Source organism: Eriocheir sinensis, chromosome 9 (assembly GCF_024679095.1).
Source record: "Eriocheir sinensis breed Jianghai 21 chromosome 9, ASM2467909v1, whole genome shotgun sequence".
NCBI classification, from domain to species: Eukaryota; Metazoa; Arthropoda; class Malacostraca; order Decapoda; family Varunidae; genus Eriocheir; species Eriocheir sinensis.
In genome coordinates this window covers 10,887,904-10,906,287 of record NC_066517.1, presented here as the reverse complement: position 1 = coordinate 10,906,287, position 18,384 = coordinate 10,887,904, and the positions used below count along the sequence as shown (strand labels likewise).

Below are 18,384 nucleotides of genomic sequence, written 5' to 3'. Positions count from 1 at the left end.
TTAATATTTTAGCTCTGCTTTTATTACAAGTAATAAATTTCATTTGTAATTTCTTTTCATACAGAAGCACGAAAACTATTATGCTAATACATGCAGATCTTATTGCATTTACCTAAGTCTTCAAAGAAAAAAAAACCTTAGAAAAATTGAAATAAAATTAATGTACCCTCCACTAATACTAGGCGGCGCCTCCCCTTAATGGATAAAAGAGCCCAAGATCGTATGCTTAACACGCTGTGTGCCTGCCCGCCGCCATAGATACACGGCGCTGGCACCCTGGGGGTTAACCATCAACGACAAGGTACCCGGCACACTGGTGACTAGGGGTGGGCAGGTACCGGTACCAGTACCGGTACTAACGGTACCAGCTAAACGGTACGGTACCGGTACCAGATTGCTCGGTACCGGTACCAGTTGCTCGGATTTATTTATTGGATTTATTGATAATTCTTCATGTCCGATTTTTTTTTTAGGTTGCTACTAAATATTGCTATTGTTATTAGACTATGATCGAGTACATCCATAATAAATATACATGCTATTTTTTTATCGAAAAAATAAATATTCACTTCATTCAGAGAGAGAGAGAGAGAGAGAGAGAGAGAGAGAGATCACCACTCAGTGAGTGGGTATCTCGGTGATATGGGTACTCGATCATAGTCTAATAACAATAACAATATTTATTAGCAACCTAAAAAGAAAAGAATCGGATATGAAGAATTATCCAAGTAACTCAATAAATAAATCAAATAATAAAATAATGGAAGCAGGGCTGTGATGAAGCGGAAAGCAGGACAAAATGGTGGGAACTTGGGAAGGCGGTCCAGCGGGGCAGTGACTCAGCGTCTACACAGGGCCCATACCGCATGGAGGCGGGCAAGCGCCCGGCGTCACTAAGATCTACTAAATTACGGTACTAAGCGGCAATGTGCAGTGCCGGTGATCATTAAGCTTCCCGGAACCCAAGTGATCATGAGGCTTGGCGGTACCAGGTACCGATACAGGTACCGGTACCTGGTACCGCGAAGAATCGATTCCTCGCAGTACCGGTACCGGTACCTGGTACCGCGAAGCCTCTCGCAGGTTCCGGGAAGCAATGATCACTGGACACTCGCATTACCCGCCTAATACTGGTACGTTTGGATCTTAGTCCGATTCTTTTCTTTTGTTGCTAATAGATATTGTTATTGTTATTAGACTATGATCGAGTACATCCATAATAACTATACATGCTATTTTTTTATCGAAAAAATAAATATTCACTTCATTCAGAGAGAGAGAGAGAGAGAGATTTACATAGAAAATCAGACCACACAGACCCCATGGTCCAGACTAGGTGGTCTGTCCTTAAACCTATGTTATTTTACATTAATCAGAAGACTCCTAAACGTTGCATTTCTACTCTAGTTGATATTAAGTTGATTTACATAGACATAGATTTACATAGAAAATCAGACCACACAGACCCCATGGTCCAGACTTGGTGGTCTGTCCTTAAACCTAAGTGATTTTACATTAATCAGAAGACTCCAAAACGTTGCATTTCTACTCTAGTTGATATTAAGTTGAAGGAAGTGACGGTCTAGCTTATTTTTGAAGGAGTCAATCGTGTTACACTGGACCACTGATGGTGGAAGCTTATTCCATTCAAGCAACTACAACGTTGGTGAAGAAAAATTTTGTGCAGTCTGAATTTACTTGTCTACATCTGAGTTTTACGCCATTGTTCCTCGTGTGCAGACTGTCATCGATCATAAACAATGTTGATCTGTCTACATTTGTGAAACCATTAAGTATTTTAAAACATTCGATCAGTTTTCCTCGGAGGCGACGTTTCTCAAGAGAGAACATGTTAACCCCTTCAATACAAGCAGACAAAACATAACCTCCATGCCATATCCTGGTTTTACAGACTACGTAGAATAGTCCAATGACCATGACGCACATACAGCGTCTCTAGGATATGGTTCGAGAGATGAAATGACTCATATACTGCGTCATGGTACTGAAGAGGTTAAGGGTAGAAAGCCTTTCTTCGTAGGATTTGTTGCGCAAGGAGAGAGAGATAGAGTTTTCTTTACAGGAAATTTATTTGGGAATTTCATCAGAAGTCATTAAGAAAAAAAAAACTCCGGGTACCGGTACCGGTACCGGTACTAACGGTACTTGAGTTTTCGGTACCGGTACTACCAGTACTTAAATTAACGGCACTTGCCCATCCCTACTGGTGACTGGTGCGCTGCGGCGGTGCTGTGTGTTGTTTCGTCCACGCCGCATCTCGGCTCCCACGTGTGGCGAGTCTTCTTCTTGTGACCTGTACGGTTTTATCGCTTCACATGTCCTCCTCTCTCCTGCTTATTTACACTTTCCTCTTATGTTGCATCATACTATTCATTATTTAAATCGATCAAAATTTGTACCTTCGGCGTACACCATGCAGGGGTAATTTTTTGGCATTTTCTGAGTGAAAAAAAAGCGTGTCATGCTGCAAAATATGGTATATTTCATTCTGATGACATCTGGGGACTATTGTGTGAAATGGAGGTGTTTTGGGTGTTGGTTTCATACCAGTAACAATAACCCCTAGGCCTACCAAAATCTAACCATCGGCGTATAAGATGCAGGGTGATTTTTTTAATCTTCTTTTTTGAAAAAAAGTGTCTTGTATGGCAGGAAATACGGTAACTCTCAAATTCAGAGTGCTGGTCTTGAACCCATACTATGCAAGGTGAAGGCAAAGAATGGCCTAAATCTGTTGTGTATACTATAGTTGGTTTATCCGAGTCTGAAGTGTGCATTATCGTGCAACGGCAACCTCCAGCCACATGATTTTGTTGATAATGTATGCCAGCCTACGCATAGTAAACAGTTGTCACTGTCAATAACGTACAGGCAGAAATAGCAAATTCCGCCAATTGCCCTGTATCAACATGGCGTCGTCTGCTAAAGTAAGGGCTCTCGCGGCTTGTGCTGCTATTATACCCCCGTCACACAGGAATGGCGACCCTTGAACGACCCGTGAGCGACCAAAAAATTGGCAAGGTCGCCACTGGTCACCGGAAGGTCTCTCTGAGGTCTTGATCGTTCAAGGGGCGTTAGGAGGTTGCCGTGGTCGGCATGGTCACCGTCGGTTTTTGAACAGGGTCAAAACAGTCGCTGTGTGCTCGCTGAGGAAGCAGGTCGCTGAAAGGGCGCTCGATTGTCTCGCAAGGGTCTCTCAACCAGCGCCAAGGTCGCCCAATGGTCGCTCAGAGGTCGCAAATGATGGCGGTGGAATTGTGGGCAATCTATGAGCGACCATTAGACACCCTTTGGTGACCAATACCGGCGCATGAAAGACCACGGCTGACAATTCAGCAACCATTGCACCACCTATACGGCCCAAAAGGTCGCGGAACAGTCACACAAAAACAAGTTTTCAGAATTTTGGCGATCTCATTGCGACCTGGCCATTTTTTTTTTTGTCACTGAAAGGTCGTACAAACGTCGCTCGCCTGTGTGACGGGGGCCTTACCCAAGTTATGGACTTGTTGCTGCAGTTAAATGGAAGGAAGAAACAGTTGTGGCTGTGGCATGTCTGTGGTTCCTCCGTGCTAATTCTCATTGTCACCACTGCGTGTGCGCGGCCAACCCACCCATCTTGACTCAACCACATAAACACATGGATCGAATAACAACACACACACACACACACAAGCCAGACTCATTATGAACCATTGCAGATGTTTCTGACAAACAGAAACGACTTCACCATTTCTCGAGTATGTAAGAACGTATTTGGTGAGTGGCTCACATGAACCAAACCTAGCTTTTGGCAAGAAGAGAGCTCTCTTCTTGCCATTGGGCATGTTTGGTTTGTATGAACCAATCACCAAATAAGTTCTAACACTCTAGGAAATGGCGAAGCCGTTTTTGTTTGTGAGAAACATCTGCCATGGTTCATGATGAATCTGGTGTATGCGTAGGTGTGTCTTTGTTGTCATTCGATCCACGTGTTTATGTGGTTGGAGTCTAGATGGGTGGGTTGGCCGCGCACGCTCAATGGTGACAATGAGAACTGGCATGGAGGAACCACAGACACGCCACACCCACAACAGCTTCTTCCTTTCGAATAACTGCAGCAACAAGTCCATAACTTGGGTAATGGCAACACAAGCCGCGAGAGCCCTTACTTTAGCAGACGACGCCATGTTGATACAGGGCAAGTGCTTTGTTTACGTTGTGGATGTGGAGACGGGCAAGCGACCTTGGCCGTGTGTGACTCACACCTGGAAAAGTTGGAGTTGCCGGTTGTCCAAGCTGCTGCCAACGCGGTGGGAAGAATAGGGCCCAATGTGACACCAGCTTACGGACAACTGACAACTCGGTCCCGGATAGGCGCACGGGCGTTGCCAGTAGCCACAAACAACGGTTAGAGGAAAACGGCCAGTGTGACACCGCCTAAATGAGCTACACACAATGAGGCATGAGGCCGTGTCGGAGGGATTTTCAAACACAGACTGACGGCCATCCGGCCGCCTCATAAGGCCACACCGGACGAAATACACACACACACACACACACACACACACGGACTGAAGGCCTTTAGTCCCGCCCACTTTGAGCCGGCCGGACGAGTCAGGCCGGATCTTGTGTGCCCGCCATAAGGCAGCGAGGCCGCTGACAGGGTGAGCGCCGGCGATGACGTCATCGGACTCAGCGAATCACAATCGTGTTTTCAGAGCTCAGCCAATTGTAAGGCTTCATCTGTGGCTTTAAAATGACCCGTTCTCTCTTCCTGTTTTCTTCCTTTTCCCAAGGTATGTATTTTGAGATAACAAGGAGGTAAAGGAGGAAAAAAGTGAGCTCCGGGGGGCAGCATGAGCCAATTATAATGGCGCCACTTTAAAAAGTTGCCTGCGCCATGACGGGCTCGGGGCCGACCATCAGGCCCAGATGGATAGTCTACCGGCGCCATAGCCCACATGTAAGAAAAAAAAAAAAAAAAAAAAAAAGGGTTGGTACAGATAAGTGCTTTTTCAGTGTTTTCAATACCTCGAGTTTCACGATCCACGAGTTTAGCGCTATACCTTCGGTACGAAGCGGATGTGAAACTCGAGAGGGTACTGTATATTCATCTAGTATATATGGTGGTGTAATAAAACTTCTCTCCTAATAATAATAAAAAAGTTATGACAGCTGAAAATATTGCGCATTTTCTCGTGGCCGTGGCAGCGTCGTGGGCTCTCTCTCTCTCTCTCTCTCTCTCTCTCTCTCTCTCTCTCTCTCTCTCTCTCTCTCTCTCTCTCTCTCTCTCTCTCTCTCTCTCTCTCTCTCTCTCTCTCTCTCTCTCTCTCTCTCTCTCTCTCTCTCTCTCTCTCTCTCTCTCTCTCTCTCTCTCTCTCTCTCTCTCTCTCTCTCTCTCTCTCTCTCTCTCTCTCTCTCTCTCTCTCTCTCTCTCTCTCTCTCTCTCTCTCTCTCTCTCTCTCTCTCTCTCTCTCTCTCTCTCTCTCTCTCTCTCTCTCTCTCTCTCTCTCTCTCTCTCTCTCTCTCTCTCTCTCTCTCTCTCTCTCTCTCTCTCTCTCTCTCTCTCTCTCTCTCTCTCTCTCTCTCTCTATCTCACTCTCTCTCTCTCTCTCTCTCTCTCTCTCTCTCTCTCTCTCTCTCTCTCTCTCTCTCTCTCTCTCTCTCTCTCTCTCTCTCTCTCTCTCTCTCTCTCTCTCTTTTTACCCCTCCCTCCTCTCAATGTCACTACCATAGCAGTCATCAGAGTCACTGTCACTTTGATTCACCCGCGGTCTACTTCCGCCCGGAGCAAAGGAACTGCTTGACGTGTCACGAGACATGCCAGATGTATTCCGAACAAAAGTGGAAAATGATCTGTTGCCTTCGGTAAGGAGCGCGCTGAGACGAATGAGTGTGTGTACGGATGCCAGATGCCTCCACCATTCTTTTGAGTCAAGAACTGGCGGTATATTTGAAACGTAGGGAGCGTAGTGTGATGATTATATATGCGATCCCCGTACGGGTAGGGTGTGTGGTAGCACACTTTTTTTTCGCCGTAATCTAAGGGTTAAGGGGAAGGGTAGGAGGTGCAGGAACACTCCTCTATTCACAGCAGGACATTCGAATATTTTTTTTTTATGTAAATTTCAACTTTCAACTAATTCTACTTATGACCAGTCTGTCAGTCCTAAACCTTCTTGTAACCTGAGGACTACCTGTATTGAATTTTTTGCTCAACAACTACTGGCTGTATCTGAATGAAACTTGTGGTTTGGTCTTTTTATAGCCCCAAATAAAGCTCTTAAAATCAGCAGCTAAGATCTGCTGGTAAATTAGATTTTAGGAGGGCAGTGGTCTTGTAAGTAAGTAGGGATATGTCGTATGGTTGTCATCTCTTAAAAAGATCATTTAGCTTGGATGTTCAATGACTGATTAAGCAGAAAGCAAAAACTTGTTCATAGCCTGAGGTTGTGAATGTTCATCAAAATTTTTTCACTGCAACCCAGTTTGTTTTCATTAATTTCATTAATTTGCCAAGCTCTTGAGAGCTGGGTTGGATCAAATACTGATTTTTTATAAGTCAAATACAAATACTTTTGTTCGGAATTCCAAAAATACAAATACAAATACAAATACTTTTGTTCGGGATTCCAAAAATACAAATACAAATACAAATACTTTTATTCCTGAATCTAAAAATACAAGTACAAATACAAATACTTCTATTCCTGAATCTAAAAATACAAATAAAAATACAAATACTCCTATTCCAGATTTCAAAGATACAAATAAAAATACTCCTGAAATTATGCAAAAAAATATAAAGATACTTTTTTCACAAGTTTACACTTCACATATCATAATTGCACTTTATCATCATTAATACCCGGAAGGTTTCTGGGCCGAGTTTTGCTCACTGTGTAAAAATTGCCGGCCTTACTAAACACCCTCCCAGATGGTGCCGATGTTGCACAGCATCCTAGAATATTCTTGGCAAAGTGCTTCAAAATTTTGAAGCTTTTTGCATCACGCCAGTACCTCAGTGGATTGACATCAAAAGGCAAAACACCTTCTTGGTACAGTTCAAGTTCTGCCTTCACCACTGTAGTGTCATTTGTTGATGCACTTGCCATCATTTGCCCAGCTGGAGGCATGTAGGCAAAAAGACGAGGTTGTGTTGCACTCATGCCAGCCGAAAAGACGAAAGGCTCACTCTCGAAATGTTTTCTTCTTCAAGGTTGACTGAGTTGACTCGGAAATAATTAGGTCCACAATCTTGGAAACCTTTTCGTTTTGCATTTTCTTACATGGCATCCATGCCAGCTTAAACCTGGGGCCCATGACAGCTGCGGCAATGACATCAGTCCTCTCAAGAAATGGATGCAACCTCTTTTTGATAGGTGACTGTAGTGCATTTACCAAGTTAAAGCAGTAGATCGGTTTACTGTCTCTCTCGTTGTCTTCACTCACATCTCATCCCCTATGCCTCCCATTTCCGTGACGTCACACATTTTTGTGGGCGGATCCTTCTTCCGAGCCACCCATCCCTCAGTAACTCCCTAAATTCTCTCCTACTAATCCTCTATGTGACCTGAGGTTAATTTCCTCCTTACTCCCCACCCTTAATTTTTTTCCTTTCCGCCTTCAACCTTAATGTTCTCCTTACTCCGCTTTCCCCGTGATCTGACGTTAATCCTTTCCTCCTTCGCCTTCAACCTTAATCTGTTTCCTCCTCCGCCTTAACGCGGCTTAACATTACTTCTTTTTCTATTTCCTTAACAGTAATTATCCTCATCAAATGGTTTTGACTCAAAATATAAATACAAATACAAAATACTTTTTTTCTGGGTGCCAAAATATAAATACAAATACAAAATATTTTTTTTCTGGGTACCAAAATACAAATACAAATACAAAATACTTTTTTCTCTGGATGTCAAAATACAAATACAAATGCATTAAAATTGTATTTAAATACAATTTAAATACAAATACAATTGTATTAGATCCACCACTGCTTGAGAGTACAGTCACCCCATGATTCGCGGTCTCACCCATCAGTTTGCGTGATCAATCAACTAATCATGACCCCCCGCTTATCTGTGCCCCAGTTCAGCGTATCTGCGGATGCATTGGCTAAATAGGAAGGCAGAGAGGGGGAGGGAGGCAGAGGAGGGAGGGAAGGAGAGGAGGAGGAAGGCAGAGGAGGAGGAGGGAGGGAGGAGGAGGGAGGAGGGAGAGAGGAGGGAGGAGGAAGGCAGAGAGGAGGAGGGAGCAGAGGAGGGAGGGAGGGAGGCAGAGAGGAGGGGAAGGAGAGGGAGGAGGAGGAGGGGAGGAGAGGAGGAGGGAGGAGGAGAGAGAGGAGGGAGAGAGGGAGGAGGAGGCAGGAGGAGGGGAAGGGAGGAGGAGGAGGGAGAGGGAGGAGGGAGGAGGGAGGAGGAGGGAGGGGAGAGGAGGGGAGGAGGGAGGAGGAGGCAGAGAGGAGGGGAAGGAGAGGGGGAGGAAGGGCAGAGAAGGAGGGGAGGGAGGCAGAGGAGAGGGGAAGGGGAGGAGGGAGGAGGGAGCAGCGGGCGTTAGGTTGCTCCTGAGTGACGTCACGATTAGACTGTGACGTCATGCTTTCCTATTGGCCTGCAGCTCACTCAGGGACGACTGCTATTGGGCGAGATTTTCTCATAGCAACATTATCCTAAAAAAAAAAAATTCACGCGCCGCCACACTGCAGTGTTGCCAGATTGGGCTACTTATCGCAAATTGGGCTACTTTTGGGTCTTTTGTGCTACTAAATTTTGACCCCAGGGTGAGTGTTGATTACATATTGTTGTCTAACAAGGTCTTGTCTCATTTCAGTCATTAAAAAGAACGAAAAAAACATGTTTTATATGACGTGTCAGAGGTGACTTCCCTAAATGCATATTTTCCCATAGGGTTATAGTCCCGCCGTTCGCGGTTTAGCGCATGAAGTCCGGAGCAAGAAATACCGAAACGGCGGGGATGACTGTACTACAAAGTGTGGTGTTCTCGCCACATGGTATTTAGTTATCTTTTATGAAAAAATGCTGACATAATGAGTAGTCTATTGTGACCCAGCACTTTAGTGCAACCTGGCCACTAAGGAACACTGTCTTTGGTGACCATTTGCCTTAACTGTGGATGATGTTTCTTTTATTTCTTCACCAGAATGTGGATGCCAGTCTTCTGTGTGCCATCTCCTTCCCAGCATTTGCCACTCATGACCAGATGCTGTATTCCAAGACACACTCACAGGTCAGTCATTCAATCTGCATGCTAAATACAGGGTTTTGGTGAGGGGTCCTTCTTATTGACAGTTGTAAATAAAACAGAGGCTCAGTTAAAAGAAGTGAGGAAAACTTTTCATAGGTTAATGAAACTGATTGTAACAAAATTAATAGCACTGCAGGTGTGTGAATGTATCAATTACTATTAAAACATTGAAAAGTAGAAGTTGTGTCCCCTGCTTTCAGAAGCTTAGCCCTGCATTAGTACCCTGGGGTTTTGGAACATCGTTAGTACTCTGGGGTGTTTGAACACCCCTCCCCTAAGAAATAATGTATCATTGATACTATTTCCAATATATGCATATATTCGATTTCAAACATTACTTCAGTCACTAACGAATAGCTTGATATCATTATGGCTAATATTGGAGAATATTTGTGTAAAGGAATTGGTCAAACACACACACGCAAACAAAAAATTGGACTCTAATGATCATTTCTTAGATACAGTGTCGTTTCCATTTCCTCAGTATTATCGTCAAGAACATGATCTAAATAATTTTCATTTAGAGTTTCATTACTAAAATCCTAAAGAAATCAGTCAGATTTGCTTATTAGTAAAAGTAGTTTTACTGGTGCTTAGCTAAAAAAAAAAAAAAAAAAAAAAAAAAAAAACAGTAAAACCCCGATTATCCGAAATGGAAGGGGGGAAGCCTCTTTCGGATAAGCCGATTTTTCGGATAATCCGGATTTATGGCCGCCATTTTGATCGCAGCGACTGCCCAGTGTGAAGTGTGTGACGCGACTGCCGCTGACTGACGATGTAAACAATGAAACCAAACAAACACACGCTACGCTAAACAAAGTAGTACGCTTAAAACGTGTGATGTAAATGTTTTATTGTATGTTTGTCTGTGTGTCTCCTTGTCTGGACCAGTGTATGTTGATACTTGTGAGCGTTGCAGATCTGAATTGTGAATGTTGCAGAGTGCGATTGTGAATGGTTGTGCAAGCTTGCAAGTGTGACCTTGATGCATCGTGCAGGTGGAGACACAGTATGATGACTCATATTATCGCTTTCATCGTATGTTGGAAGGGAATGTGGCATGGAGTGGAGAGGGAGTCGTGTTTGTGTCGTTGTCTTGAGAATGCGGTGTGAGAGTAGTCGTGCAGTAGTTTGTTCGTTAAGCACCTACGTCCTTGCTGGGGCGAAGGTGCGGACGGTGTTGTTGAGAGTTTGTTTAATGTTTTTTGTCTAATACATTGATCTATTCGTTACAAGCTATTTCGGCAATACGTATTAAAAAGCATATTCATTTTAACTGTTCTTATCAATTTTAAATGTGTTAATATAGTACATATGTAGTTACTTTTATTTATTTTTGATGTTTTATAACGTTTTAGTATAGAAAAAAAATTAAATTTTAATTGCATTATCCAGATCATTTTCGGATAATCCGGTTTTTCGGATAATCCGCTTTCGGATAATCGGGGTTTTACTGTGTATATATATATATATATATATATATATATATATATATATATATATATATATATATATATATATATATATATATATATATAGGCGACCGACCCAAAAAAAAAAAAAAAAGTGTCACCAAAAATAAGATGTGTATACTTATCTGATAAACTAATAAACATGACATTGCAGAAAAAAGCATAATATATTTACTCCATACCCATTGACATAATAAGGTAACTCTAAACCACATATGATAATCTTGCTGCAACAGCATCACCAGTACTTATCACTTGAATCCGTCACCTGATACAGAATCTTGGCATTACATGCAACTTACAATCAGCTTGCTGTGGTCACTGCACACGTTTCCCACAACGTCAGTTTATTAGCACCGTGGGGTGACAAGACACTCCAAAGGAAACAAATGTGTCTTCATTTCAAAGGACCTGGCACAGGACTGTGAAAATTTCAGTGGTCTCTCCTCTCATGTATTCAGGAAGATACTAGAAAGGAAAGGGATCTAAGTGTTGCCAATTCAAGACGGTGATCAAAAACGTTTTGGGGGGTGCTCAAACACCCCAGGGTACTAATGTAGGGTTAACCCTTTCATTGCCAAACGCTTGCAGTGGGCGTTAGGCGTATTTGCTGGTGGCGCTAAACGCTCGCTGCGACCTCCAGCCGCACTCAAATCTCCCGTGTATGAGAGTGTTCCAACACTAATTCTCACAACACAGGATTGCCAATTGAGTTGGTTCTTCACTAAATTTGGTGGAAAATCATGTCAGCCCAGCGCGGAAAATCTACGGACAAGCAACTGGTGGATGTTAATTGTTGACCAATATAGCGACATTTTTGCATAGCTTCACCTATCACATGACTGATATTTTGACCAAATAGTTGTAAATTTTGCAGTTAGCAATGCTGCCCTGCCAGCACCCCATCATCAAGAGATCTACAGTAGTTGCCTTACGGCTGACCGTCGCGCACGTATAAATGTACGTCTTCACAGGCAACACCCCCTGAATGTGCCTGTACTTTCGCAGGAGAGGCTTACATTACTGAATCGTATAGATCTTCGCCTCCTCTTTACAATGGTGTTTTTGTTTTTTAGCTGTGATGAATAGTTTTTGAGATACAGCGGTTAAAAGAGCGAGCACTAGCGTCATTTGCTGGTGGTGCTAAAAGCTCGCTGCGAGCGTCAGTCGCACTCACAGCAAAAAAAAACACCTGAACGTGCCTGTACGTTAGCAGGAGAGGCTTACATAACCGAATCTTATAGATATTGGCCTCCTCTTTCCAATGGTGTTTTTGTTTTGTAACTGTGATGAATAGTTTTTGAGATATAGCGGTTAAAAGAGATCCCCTTCCCCTGCGCTGGGGTGCCCGAGCGCGCCTGAGGGGATAGTCTCGTTGCGAGCGCTTAGCAATGAAAGGGTTAAGTGATAGCTGAAATTGTATTTGGCTTTAGTTAGGCCTCATCTAGATTATGCTGTTCAGTTTTGGTGCCCTTATTACAGAAAGGATATGTAGACTCCTTCGTAACTATACAGCGAAGAATGACTTAGAATGACCCAAGTATTTTGTAACTTATACAAGAAAGACTAAAGCAACTTAACTTGTGGCAGTTCTGACTGCTGAAGCTCACTTGTGTCATTGAGGAATTCCTTGTTCACAAGCGTCGTTTATTGTCATGATCTGCTATAATACAAGGCTAAATCAATACCATAATCGCATGGCTATTTAACCTGAAACTCGTATGGCGAGGAATTATACAAGACGCATTCAATAAACAAAGCCACACACTTCTGTTCACTATCTGTACCTAAGTCCATGACAATGCACTTCACTAATTTTATGTGCATGACCTGCACACAATAATAGGTGGAGAAATTGAGTTTTTGAGGCATTGAAGGACACAAGGTTCCTTTTGCCCCAGTCGGAAATGATAGCAAGGTCTGAGGTTAAGCGTTCTGCAGCCTCCAGTCTGGAGTCGTGTACTTCCTGTTGAGAGGGTCTTCTATTGAAAGAAGTTGAATAATGCAGGGTGGAGTCGTCGGCGTATGAGTGGACAGGACAGTTTGTTATGGAAAGAAGATCATTGATGAATAACAGGAAGAGAGTGGGTGATAGGACAGAGCCCTGTGGAACACCACTGTTGATAGGTTTAGGGGAAGAACAGTGACCGTCTACCACCGCAGAGATAGAACGGTCGGAAAGGAAACTGGAGATAAAGGAACAGAGAGAGGGATAGAATCCGAAAGAGGGCAGTTTAGAAAGCAAAGACTTGTGCCAGACTCTATCGAAGGCTTTCGATATGTCTAGCGCAACAGAGAAAGTTTCACCAAAACTGCTAAGAGAGGATGACAAAGAGTCAGTTAAGAGAGCAAGAAGATCGCCAGTAGAACGCCCCTTGCGGAATCCATACTGGCGATCAGATAGAAGGTTAGAAGTGGAAAGGTGCTTTTGAATCTTCCGGTTAAGGATTGATTCAAAAGCTTTAGATTGACAGGAAAGTAAAGCTACAGGGCGGTAGTTTGAGGGATTGGAACGGTCATCCTTCTTAGGCACAGGCTGTACAAAGGCATACTTCCAGCAGGAAGGAATGGTAGATGTTGATAGGCTGAGACGAAAGAGTTTGACCAGGCAGGGTGTCAGCACGGAAGCACAGTTTTTAAGGACAATAGGAGGCATTCCATCAGGTCCATAAGCCTTCTGAGAGTTGAGGCCAGAGAGGGCCACACATTATTTTCATTTATATGCGATATTTTATGGAGTGGCCACCAGATGTCTCACGCAGCTGGACTCACACGGTGCCGTGGCCACACAGCTGAGCTCAGTTCTTCCCGTGCGCCACTTGAACAACAATACAGTACCCACGCTGCCATGCTACTCAACAATAGGGGTGGGGAGGTACCGGTACCAGTACCGGTACTAACGGTACCACCTATACGGTATGGTACCGGTACCAGACTGCTCGGTACTGGTACCAATACTAGCCAATCGCTCATGGTGTCCCTCATTTCTTCCTCACACGAGTGAGGCTGAGACTGAGTGCCTGAGTGGATATCTCAGTGTTATGGATATTCTCTCTCTCTCTCTCTCTCTCTCTCTCTCTCTCTCTCTCTCTCTCTCTCTCTCTCTCTCTCCACTGAATGAAGTGAATATTTATTTTTCGATAGAAACCTACCTCTTGTTTGATTTACATTGTTTTTGATTTACGCGACCTCTTCAAGGACACAATACTCGCGTAAATTGAGAGTTACCTGTATACAAGTTATAGAAAATGGTGTTCCCTTGTTGTATTGTGTATTTACAAATAAATCAATGTAGTTGTGGGAAATAACCTCAGATTATGAGGTTAATAATGATCACCAATCACAATCAAGGAAGTGAATTAACTTAAAACCTCCCTTACTCCTATCTCAAGCTAAGACAAATAGACATACCTGGGCACTTCCGCACCTCGGTCCGGACCTTCGCTCCTCCGCACCTGCGGATCGCCAAATGAGGTGCGGAAGCCCGGAAGTGCGGAAAGTTTTCAAAGGTGTAGAAGTAACAGGTGTGGACAGGTGAAATTTTGGGTCCAGACATCCGCACCTGAGATTTTTAAATTAAAAAAACGAAGACGACAAACAGTCCGCGGCATTACTTTTGCGCGTTTTGGTGGGCTGTGTGCTACCAGCTGATCACTGTGTCAAGTTTCTTTTTCTTTTCAGAATCTTTTGACTTTTAGTGATTCGCTGCAATTTTTTAGTGTTTAGTGTTTACAAATAAACATGGAGAGATATGTGAAAAGTGGTGATAGCGACAGGAGCGAGAGTGTGCCTGGGGATAGTAGCGTCAATAGCCTGAGCTACAGAACCAGCACGCCAGAGGTGCGGACTAGTTTTTTCAGGCGTGCTTTAATAGTTTTGGGTACAGTAGCGGAGGTACAGAGATCCGGTAGTGGAGCGAGAGAAAAAATTTTAGGCACTGAAGTACAGGTGCGGACTACCTGCGTCCGAGGTGCGGAGGAGCGGTAACGGACAACCCCAAATCCAGTAACGCGCCCAGCTCTGCAAATAGAATTGGCATAGCCTAAACTTCTACTTAGCTGTGGATTTTAGAGAGTTGGGAGAATGTAGTGCAGGTATCAGTTGAATTTGAATGTGGTTGCGGCTGTGTTTGTCCTCACAATTTCAACGTGGCCGTAGCTTGGACCGGGAACTCGAACTCGGTCTGGGTATTTGACGCTTAACAGCTTTTTTCTTCAGGGTGTTTCTCAAGTTATGAGAAGTTTTGCACAGCATGGGGAATATGTGTTCCCTATGGAGTCGAGTATCAGAGAGCCAGGCACTGGCTATTCTGGCCTCTCAAGTTAACAAGGGTTGCCATGTCAGCAGGTGCCACATCGACAATTGAATCCTGATTACGTTCAAAACACTCTCCACACCACTTTAAATTGTTTTTTGTGGTATTAAACTACTACCACTTGTTTCTTAATTCTAGTTGAATTGTATTACATTAACACATTTACCGCGTTTGAACTTCTCGCTGCCTCCTCTCTGTCGTGTTTGGTTCAACTTGGCGCAGCCTCAGTACCACACGAGAGGAGGTGTGCAGCTTCACTCTGGGTATGAGCTGCCACTGAGACAATAAAACTTGTGCTCCTCCCGTGGTACACTACGCCGGAGACTTGTTCTTCATTCATCACATTGCGTAGTGCACCACCAGTGGAGCACGCTCCTTTTGCTCCATCCGTGGCGCAAGCTGCCATACACACATTGTTCTTTCAAAAGCATGCGTCTTGTACCACATGTGGAGCACACTACTCATTGATTCATTACAAGATACAGCCTATCTTATGAGATCTTGTGACACGTATTACTTTATCCTACAAAATCTTCTTTCTTCTTCCTTTCCTTCCGTCATCCCTCTCTATACCTTTCTTTTTCCGTCATGCTAATCTTTCTTCATCTATCTCTCTTTTACATTTCTCTTTTCCCTTTTTTTTCTGCCATACTGACTGACTAATTTCTTAATGACTAATGACTTGAGTGATTAACTTACTGTCTTACTACTGCCTGAATAAATAGTTAACTTTCTGACTAACTGACTGACTCACTTGTTTACTAACTGATTGACTGACTGACTAAAAAAGTGACTGACTGACTTCCCAGTGAACTGACTCAATAAATTTTAGACTGAATTCTAGATATAGGCTGACGCTTACTAACTGACTGGCTGACTAACTGAAGAAAAAGCTGCTGAGTGACTAACATTCTAACTTTATATTTGAGTGACTGACTAGCTGACAGACTGATTGACTGACTGAATGACTGATTAACTCACTAAAGATATATATAGCTGAACAATAAGATAACTAAATTTTTAGGTTACAGTACCCTCATGAGTTTCGCTAAACCCGTTCGAAGGTATAGCGCTAAACTTCGAGATATAAACTCGGTATTAAAAACATTGAGAAAGCGCTTATTTGTTCCGACCCGTGGAGATTTTTATTTTTTATTTTTTTTATTTTTACATGTGGCCTATGGCACCGGTAAACTATCCATCTGAGCATCAGGGTCGGCCCCGAGCCCGTCATGGCACAGGTAACTGTTTATAGTGGCGCCATTATAATTGGCTAATGCTGCCCCCCGGAGCTCACTTTTCCTTCTTACTCCCTTGTTATCTCAAAATATGTACCTTGGAAAAAGGAAGAAAACAGGAAGAGAGAACGGGTCATTTTAAAGCCACAGATGAAGCCTTACGATTGGCTGAGCTCTGAAAACACGCTTGTGATTCGCTGGGAGTCCGACGACGTCATCGCCGGCGCTACCCCAATCAGTGGCCTCACTGCCTTAAGGCAGTGTCACACTGGCCGTTTTCCTCTAACCGTCGTGGCTACTGGCAACGTCCGTATGCCCATCCGGGAGTGAGTTGTCGGTTGTCCGTAAGCTGGTGTAACACTGGGCCTTTTTCTTCACACCGCGTTGGCGGCAGCATGGGCAACCGGCAACTTTTCCAGGTGTGCGTCACACACATAAGGGGAAATTAGAAGGGTGTGGGTGTGTGTGTGTGTGGGGGGGGGGGGGGCAGAAGGGAGAGTCAGGTTATGTCATGACACACACACACAGAAAGGGAAATGAGATGGATGGGGGAAGGGAGGGGCAGAAGGGAGAGTCAGGTCATGTCTTGACCTGAGTCAGGTCATATGCTGACCAAAGCCCTGATCTAACTCTCCTTTCTGCCCCATCCTCCCCACATCCTTCTCATTTCACCTTCTGTGTGTGTGTGTGTGCGATAGGTATGGACATGACCTGACCTGAGTCAGGTCATGTCCTGACCAAAGCCCTGATCTGAATCTCCTTTCTGACCCTCCCTCCCCACACCCTTCTCTTCTCTCCTTGTTTTCATCCTCTTTACCTCACTCTTCACAAGAGGGGCTCATAACCAGAGTGAAGCTACACACCTCCTCTGAGTCGGGGGCTCGCGTGGTATTGGGGCCGTGCCGAGCTGAACCAAACGCGACAGGGAGGAAGCAGCGGGAAGTTCAAACGTGGTTAACGTGTTAATAAGTCTCTCTCTCTCTCTCTCTCTCTCTCTCTCTCTCTCTCTCCTGCCATAGTCACAATGTTTAGAGGAAAACGTCCAGTGTGATACTACCTTTTAAGGTAGCGTGCGTGACGCGATGGTAAGTAGACGTGACCCGTACATGTCAAAGCATCGTGAAACTTGGGGTGATAATGCGCGAAAGTCGGGTTGGTAAGAATTTAGGACTAACCGTGAAACTCGAGGATCGCGAAACTCGGATAGTGCGAAACTCGAGAGGGTACTGTATTGTCTAACTCACTGAATGACTTACTGTTCGGATGACTGACTTAGTATCAAAAAGTCTATCTAAATAAATGAAAAGAAAAGATTCTGACTTATTTCCTGACTAAACCATTGACTTACAGATTGACTGAATGTTGAACATGACTGACTGACTGGCTGACTGACTGACTGACTGCCTGGCTTGGTGTGGTCTTTGGTGGTACAGAGCCTATTTATTTTACTTTATCCCACAAAAAAGGTTTAAAAAAATATATTACAATTAAGAGGCCAAATTAGCTGAATACTGGAAAGTTTTCACATAGGATAAATGTAATGTTGAAATGACATAAACTGGGGTATTTCTGCAAGAAGCCTCAGTGCTCATTTCCATCTCAGTGGCCCTTGAGCAGCTGAGCCTTACAAAGGACAGATGTGACATATGGGTTACCATAGTTTAGCTTCTTCAGGCTTTCCCAGGTACCCATTGATTGACCTACCAGAATGGGAGGATAAACAAGTGGGTGAGTTGGATGCTGACTTGTAGGATAATACTTGAACCTACGCCTGAGGACCCATAGCTAAGCACGCTAACCAGTATGCCACAAAGGTGCAAAATTTTTCTGTAGGCAAAAAAGGGAAAACAGGAGTAAGCAAAGTAAAGAGGGATAAAGGAAGAGAGAAAGGGTAAAGAAAGTGAAAGAGAAAGCAAATAAGGGAGAGTAGGAGGAAAGGAAGAAACAAGGAATGAAAATTAAGGGAGTTACAGGTGGTAGGTATGTAAGGGCTTCAAAGGGTTTCTTGTGGAAAAGTTTATAATTACTGAAAAGTTACCGCTTTCAAGTACTGTTGTCCTGGCATATTTTATATGGATGTTTATTTTGA

The 18,384-nt window shown here is 43.8% G+C and overlaps 1 protein-coding gene across 1 annotated transcript in view; it reads left to right on the top strand.

Moving 5' to 3' along the window:
- The window catches only part of LOC126996279 (probable phosphorylase b kinase regulatory subunit beta), a 297,183-nt gene that overhangs the window by 38,774 nt on the left and 240,025 nt on the right, over positions 1 to 18,384 (top strand). The window contains exon 7 of the mRNA XM_050856656.1: positions 9,166 to 9,252. Within this exon, the coding sequence (XP_050712613.1) occupies positions 9,166 to 9,252 (87 nt within the window). The remainder of the gene's footprint in view (positions 1 to 9,165; positions 9,253 to 18,384) is intronic.